The 7658-nt window shown below is 47.7% G+C and overlaps 1 protein-coding gene across 1 annotated transcript; it reads left to right on the top strand.

Annotated features, from left to right (window-relative positions):
- Positions 1–1107: 1107 nt before the first annotated feature.
- Positions 1108–2036, top strand: LOC101692964 (immunoglobulin iota chain). Its single transcript, XM_004742511.3, has 2 exons — positions 1108–1339; positions 1424–2036. The coding sequence occupies exons 1-2, from the start codon at positions 1162–1164 to the stop codon at positions 1828–1830; spliced, it is 585 nt and encodes a 194-aa protein (XP_004742568.2). The 5' UTR covers positions 1108–1161; the 3' UTR covers positions 1831–2036.
- The last annotated feature ends 5622 nt before the right edge of the window (positions 2037–7658 follow it).

Below are 7658 nucleotides of genomic sequence, written 5' to 3'. Positions count from 1 at the left end.
GTGGGTGGGCATCTTCCAGTTCATCGAGGGCCTGACTAGAACAGAAAGCAGAAGGAAGGAGGAATTGGTCCCTTTCTGCTTCCCGTCTCCTGCTGAGCTGGGACATTGGTGTTCCTCTGCCCTTGGACTGGGCTTTCCACCACCGGCTCCCCTGATTCTCAGGCCTCTAGACTCAGACTGAGTGACACCACTGACTTTCCCGGGTCTGCAAGATGGTGGGTCATGGATCGCTGGGTCCACCATCTTGCAGACATCTGGCAGATCATGGGACTTCCCAATCTCCATACTTGAGTGAGGCAAGTTCTCATAATAAATTTCTTCTTACATATATCTCCTATTGGTTCTATTTCTCTGGAGAGCTTCTGATTAACATAGGGACATTAGTTTTCATCTGAGGGCTTTGTGGGGAGGGTTTTGTGGGCAGCACAGAGCAGAGAGTAGGTGTCAGGCCTTCTGGAAGTGCTCGATGATGGGGGTCAAACGCAGGTGGGGCAGGGATGGGACACACAGAACCTCTACAGGAACAGGGACTGGCCAAGGAGGGGGCTGAGGACCAGGGGGACACTGACATACTTGCTCCCCAGGGAGACTATTGTGAAGAGGAGAGAGGTCAGAAAGGCTTGGGCCAGGCCACTGGAGGACCCGATGGGGGGGGGAAAGGCTGCTCTACCTCTGCCCCCACCTGCCCTGGGCCCCACCTGGGCACTCCTATCCCCAACAGCAAGTCCCTTCTGGTGCTTCTTTCTCAGAAGCTGTGAGCCACAGCTACTTCATTCTAGGAGGAAAGGGGACTGGGTTTGGCAGAAGGGAGCAGCAGGAATGTGGAAGGGGACAGAGTACCACACTCACCCCAGGGTCACAGCATTTTCTGCTGTACAAAGCAGGTGTTTTCACCACCCTAAGGTTGTGTTCTCTCTACTGTTTCACCAGACATGTAAATTCAGACAAGAATCATATTATTCGGGGGTTCAGCTCCCTCAGGAGGACGTTGAGGTTACCCTACCTCAGACACCCAACCTTGCAGGCTGGCCTCCTGGGCACTGGCCCGTGAGATTCCAGCAGGTGCTTCCTCCCCGGACGCTTCCATGGGGCCAAGGCAAGAGCCACAGAGGTGGCTGTGGACCCTCCCCAACCGACACTGCAAATTCTAGAAATTTCGGGATGGTGGCGGCCAGGAAGCAGGTCTGCAATGGCTCCACCCCTGGGAGGGCACAGGAGGGTGCTGGCCCAGCCCTGAGAGGGCCCCAGGAACCGTGGCAGCACAAAGGAGACAGAGCCCAGCACGTCTACACCATGTCCTGGACTCCTGCCTTGCTGGTACTCCTCGCTCACTGCATAGGTGAGAACACCCCAGAGCTTGCCACCCCCAGCCCCATCCCCTGCCCTCGCCTGCCCCAAATACTCATGCCTTCTGTGTCCCCAGGCTGTGGCTCCCAGCCAGTGCTGAGCCAGCCGCCATCTGTGTCCTCGTCCCTTGGAACCACAATCCACCTGCCTTGCACCTTGAATGGAGACCATGACGTCAACGTTTACAGCATCTACTGGTACCAGCAGAGGCCCGGTCACCCTCCCAGATTCGTGCTGAGATATTTCTCCCACTCAGACAATGACCAGGGCCCCAAGATCCCCCCTCGCTTCTCCGGATCCAAAGATGTGGCCAAGAACACGGGGTATTTGAACATCGCAGAGCTGCAGCCTGAGGACGAGGCAATGTATTACTGTGCGGTGGGGGCCCAGGGCATGGAAAAGGTGAGGGTGATGAGGAGGGAAGAAAAGGAGCCTGCTGCTCCAGGGTCCCAGGCACCCCAAGACTCACATACCGTGATCTAAAGACAGACGGGCACGCATCCTTAGGGAGAGGCGCGTGTGGGCAAGGCGGGCCGCAGCCATGAGCTTCACAGGGCTGAGGAGAAGAGTCCTGGCTCAGCTTTTTCTTGTTTGGCAGCTTTGCTGAAACCCTGCAAATTCTTATTGTCCCCCTCCCCTCTGCCCCCGGAAGGCCAGATTGGGGGAATTAAACTCGCTTGTGTCTTGCACAGTTTTTCCACTGAGTTTGGTGCACCTGGTGTGCTGAACTGTCCTGGGGAGGCCCCAGATGTTCGGTGAAAGGTCAGAAGGAATGGGACGCACCCAAGAACCAACCTAGGGTGAAGGTCCCAGGAGACCGGTGGCTCACAGTCTACGTGACCCCAGTCTCTGCATTGGGAGGTCCTGGGGGGCCAGGGGCTGCACCTGGGGAACATGCCTGTTGAGGACGGGATGCTGGATCGTGCAGGGGTTACAGGGTGAGCAAGCCTCTGGGGGGTCGTGGGCGCCAAGGGACAGGTCGGGAGCAGGTGCTCCAGCCCGGTTCCTCTGACGTTCGAACACGGTTCTCTGTGGTGAGGCTGTCCTGTTGAGCAGTATCTCTGACCCCTAACCCAACAGATGCCCAGACCTGCGCCTTCCCACCCCTAATTACAACAACCATAATGTCCCCAGACATTGCCAAAAGTCCCCAAGGTGGCAAAATTACCTTGATTAAACACCACTGATGCAGGTGAGAGAAACGCATGGATTCTTTTGCACAAGAGAGTGGCAGCGGCTGGCAATTATTTTCTATATAAGACCGTATAGTAAATAATTCAGGCTTTCCAAATTACTGTGACAGCGGTCACAGATAACAAACACATAAATGGATAGGTATGGCTATGTCCCTATTTAACTTTATTTACAGAAACATAGGGCCGCGCCAGATAGTACCAGACCTTGCTGACCCCTGCTCTGGAGGAGCTCTGCTGCTGCTGGGTCTCAGTCAAGACACATTTGGTGGGGCAATCAAGGTCAACCGCAAGTCCTCCTGCCTGATAACTCCATGGAAACCTCTAGACCTGGGGAAAAACCTGGAGGCAGGGGGAGTGGCCTCACCAACAGGTTTACTGGGTGAAGAGGAAACAGTGGGCCTACAGGCCTGACCTATTGTGCAGCAACCTGAGTCCCTGGGTGGTAGGTCAGGATGTACCCTGCAGGAAGGGACCCCCTATATAGGTACTTAGGGGGGACATGCCTCCTACTCAGAGAGGTGCCAGGCAGACTATCCGTCCTATGATCCCAAATATGGGTGAGAACGTCCGTTTCCCAAGGGGTCCCCCAGAGAGGTGGGCGCATGTCAGTACTGGCCCTTCCACCAGTGTAAAACAATGGCCTCAGCTCATGCCATGTCCTAGGTACCCTCTGAGTTTCTACTTCCTCAAATGCACTGTGTTCTTCTTATTATTGTATTATTTCCTTATCAGTCACCAGGCCTGGCCTTCCTCTTTGTCAAGTCCTTTCCTTTAGCCTGAGTCATGAGTCATTTCTCACCTCGACCATTATCTGGCTTTCTGCCTGTCCCCACTGCTCAGCCTGTACCCTCTGTTCCTCCTCATTACTCCCAGATCCAGCTTTGCCTGCACTCCTCCTCTCTAACTAACCTTTGCTTGTCTCCCACCTTCAAAGTCACCTATGCAATCCACATCTGTAATTTTTAATTTTCTATTGGCTACATTTATTTAAAAAGATAAAAAGAAACAGGTGAAATGATTTTTTTTTAGATTTTATTTATTTAGTTGACAGAGATCACAAGTAGGCAGAGAGGCAGGCAGAGAGAGAGGGGAAAGCAGACTCCCCACCGAGCAGAGAGCCCGATGCGGGGCTCCATCCCAGGACCCTGGGATCATGACCCGAGCCGAAAGCAGAGGCTTTAACCCACTGAGCCACCCAGGCGTCCCTGAAATGATTTTTAATAGTGCATTTTACTTAAGCCAGTTCATCCCAAATGCTATCATTGCAGAATGCAGTCAATATAAAAATTAGCTATGATGGTTTAAAATTTTTTTTCCCTGTATGAAATCCTTAAAATCCAGTGTGTGTTTTACACTTGTGGCTCATCTCAATTTGGACTGGCCACATTCCCAGTAATCAACAGCTGCCTGTGGCTTGGGCCGGAAAGTACAGATTGAAGGGGGAAATTCAGACTCTTTATCATGACACAGTCTTTGGAGGCTGGCCCAGATTTGGTCCCAAGTCCCATGTCTTATACATGCCCCCCTCAAGTGTTTCTGCCACATTAAGTATCTGCAATTGATCCGACACCTAATCCTCTTGGTTGCCTCCAACGCTTTTTCCAAGCGGTTCATTGATGGACAGGACTTCCTGACCCTTAACAGTGTCCTCCAGCTGGCGTCCCAGTTCAGGGTTCTACGAGGATCTCAAAACTTCCTCCTCAGGCAATAATATTTCCCTGACCTCTTAACGCAGTTACCAGCTTCCTGCCATGTGTAAACATTGTGGTTTCCTAACTAAGCGCCTACCACACAGGTCTAAGTTTATTTTGCAAGTCTCTCTCTTTAACTAATCTGCAAATTCTGCAAATCCTAGTGGGCAGGATCCATTCCATGTGTTTGATGTGTCTGATAAACACAAGGAGCTGACAGATTTGGGCAAAAAGATGAATGAGCAACTGATGGCACGACCAAAGGGATTCCTGAGTTCCAAAGACCCTGCCATTCTGGGACTCCTGGAGATGGCTGGGGTCATTGTGATTCCCTAAGAAGGGAAATCATGTCACATCAGTGACTGGTCACATTTTGTCCTTCTGTCTGTCTGTCTATCACACACACATGCACGTGCGCGCACACACGCACACACACACACACACACCCCTCTGATGCCTTGCATATGAAGCTGGTGATGATATACATCTGCTGGGAGCATGTGGGAAGGAAAGGGTCAAATTAGGCCAATCAGGGAAGGGAACATTTGGGGGAACTTTCTGAATCAGTAACAGAGGAGAGGGATGTCAGAAAGGGTGTGGTTCCCAGATTGTTGGGATCTGGTACTGCATCTCACCCCCACTGCCACCCCTAAGCATCTACAGCACCCCCAGCTGTGACACAAGTTGAGAACCTGGGGTGCTAAGAACTGTGGCCTGTGCACAGAATTGCTTGGCGCAGATCCCAAATTTGACACAGAAACACAGAACCCAATGGGCTTGGCTATGGCACCAGTGGTACTGAAGATGGAGTACCCAACATTTTTGACCTGAGTTAGATCCTGAGACCCCCCAAATCTGAGGCCCCAGGGGTCTTGAGAGTGGAGCATGCCAATCAGACAGAATGAAAATGCAAGGGGCTCTTGGAGCATACAGAAGGCCAGTGTGGCCTTGACATGAACTGAGGGAGATGGCTCCACATAACAAGGGGGAGGGTGGAGTTAACACGAGGACACCCATCAGGATATGGAGTGGGGGCCCTTGTATTCCATTCTAAATTGTGATGTAAGCACAATGCCCTAATCCATTGGTTCATTACTGGATGCAAGCCAGGGAAGTTCTCATTCCTGCATTCCTGCGTTCCTCCTTGACTTTGGTAAGAAAACTTCCCCTCATCAGTGATTCAGTCCCCAGAGGAGCTATGTGTAAGGTAAAAAGCAAGATAAATGTTTGATCTTTTTCCCTCTTATTCTCTTATTTACCAACTGTCAATAGTAACAAGTCAGTGTGCCAGCTTCTTCCAACATTGATTTGCTAGTGTCATGATAAGCCCATGTGTGTAAGCATATTTGAGGTGTTTAAATCCATTGCAAGTCGTTCTCAGTTCTCAGGGAAAGCAAGGGCCCCAGGAAAATAGCCAGACAAACCCAGACTGCAGAATGCTGGAAAAGAAAATTGGCATGGACGCTTCAAAAAGTGAATATCAGGAAAGAAAAGGTGTAGACCCTTACAGATGAAAAGAATCTGGAGAGATCTAACAAGTAACAAGAACACAGTTTATACAGATTAGATCTTCTCAGGAGACCAAACCAAACAAAAAGTAGTAACTATAAATAAAAGCCATCTTATGAACCATTGTGGAAATTTGACTGTGAAGCAGCTATTAACTATTACGGGATTATAATAATTTAGATGGGATCAAGATATTGTGGCTTTTTAGGAGAACGTGTCAAGACAACTGCAACTGAATTTTTCCAAATTTTTAATTTTGAAATAATTATAGATTTACATAAAGTTGCAAAGTAATGTACAAGGATGGTCTATGCACATTTTCCCCAGCTTCCTCCAGTGTTAGCATCTTGCATAATTATAGTACAGCATTAACACCAGGAAATTGACATTAGTATAATCTGGATCTTATTCCATTTTTTCCAATTCTACCTGCACTCATTTGTGTATGCGTGTGCGTGTTGTGTGTGCACGCCCATGTTACCACGTGTGTATCTTTGCACGATCACCACCAAGCAAGATATTTAGCTTTACCATCTACCATCCACCATCTACCATCTCTACCACAGGCTCCTTCATGCTACCCCCTTATAGCCACATCCATCCCCTCATTCCTCCCATCCCTAACCCCTGCAAGCATCATTCTGTCCTCCATCTCTTTAACTTTGTCCTTTTAAGAATGTCATAGAAATAGAACCATAGTAAGTAACCTTTTGAGACTGGCTTTTTCCATTCAACATGATTCCCTTGAAGTTCATCCAATTTGTTGCATGCATCAATAGTTCATTCTCTTTTATGGCTGCATAATATTCTATGGAATGGATTACCACATTTGTATAACCATTCTCTCATTGACAAACATTTGGGTAGCATCATATCCAAAAATTATTTCAAAATATCCCATGGTCCTAAGTAGAAATCCTAAAACCATAAAACTTTTAGTAGAAAATCTTTATGACCTCGAGTTAGGCAAAGACTTCTTAAATGTAACAGCAAAAGTACTGTCTGTCCATAAAATAACAGGTTGATAGCTTCATAAAAATGAAAAACATGTCTGCTCTTCAAAAGACACTGTTAAGAAAATTCAAATACAAGCCCCAGACTGGGAGAAAATATTTGCAAAATATGTAATACATAAAGAATACACAAAGAACTCTCAAAACTCAATAATGAGAAAACAATCCATTCAATTTTAATAAGGGAAAAGTTCTGAACAGATACTTCACTAAAGAAGATATATGGAAGGCAAGTAAGTACATGAAAAGATGCTTAACATTGTCAATCATTAGAGAATTAGAACCACAGATTAGGGGCGCCTGGATGGCTCAGTCAGTTAAGTGTGTGACTCTTGATCTCAGCTCAGGTCTTGATCTCAGGGTTGAGAGTTCAAGCCCCATGTTGGACTCTACGCAGGGTGTGGAGCCTACTTAAAACAAAACAAAACAAAACCGAAAGCCACAAATTAAAACCACAACAAGATAACACTACGCATCTGTTAGAACTACTAAAATAAAAAAATCTAACGATGCTAACTCCTTAAAGGATGTGGATCAACTAGAACACTCACACGTTACTGAAGGCATTGCGTGATGATATGGCTACTTTGGGAAACAGTCTGGCAGTTTCATATAAAGTTAAATGTACACTTACTTACGACTCAACAATCTCACTTTTAGGTATTTACCCAAGGGAAGAGAAGACATATTTTCACACAAATGTTTCTAGTGGCTTTATTCATAATCACCAAAACCTGCTAATAGAATTGTCCTTTGATCGGTGAATGGATAAACAAGCTGGAGCACTCACACAATGGAATAATAACTCAGCCGCACAAAGTAATGAATGACCGCTGATATACGCAAGACATGGATTGTCTCAAGTGCAGCAGGCTATGTGAAAGAAGCCAGTTTAAAAAAAG

Source organism: Mustela putorius, unplaced genomic scaffold (genome assembly GCF_011764305.1).
Source record: "Mustela putorius furo isolate JIRA1106 unplaced genomic scaffold, ASM1176430v1.1 tig00003858_pilon_pilon_pilon, whole genome shotgun sequence".
In the NCBI taxonomy this organism is placed as follows: Eukaryota; Metazoa; Chordata; class Mammalia; order Carnivora; family Mustelidae; genus Mustela; species Mustela putorius.
Note: the sequence above shows the minus strand (reverse complement) of the source record. Positions and strands in the feature narration are given on the sequence as shown.

Bases quoted from the DNA above. Each gene is read 5' to 3' on its own strand.
- LOC101692964 (XM_004742511.3), top strand. From the start codon at position 1,162: ATGGTGGCGGCCAGGAAGCAGGTCTGCAATGGCTCCACCCCTGGGAGG. The intron at 1,340-1,423 runs GTGAGAACACCC...CTGTGTCCCCAG, and splicing joins ACTCCTCGCTCACTGCATAG to GCTGTGGCTCCCAGCCAGTG.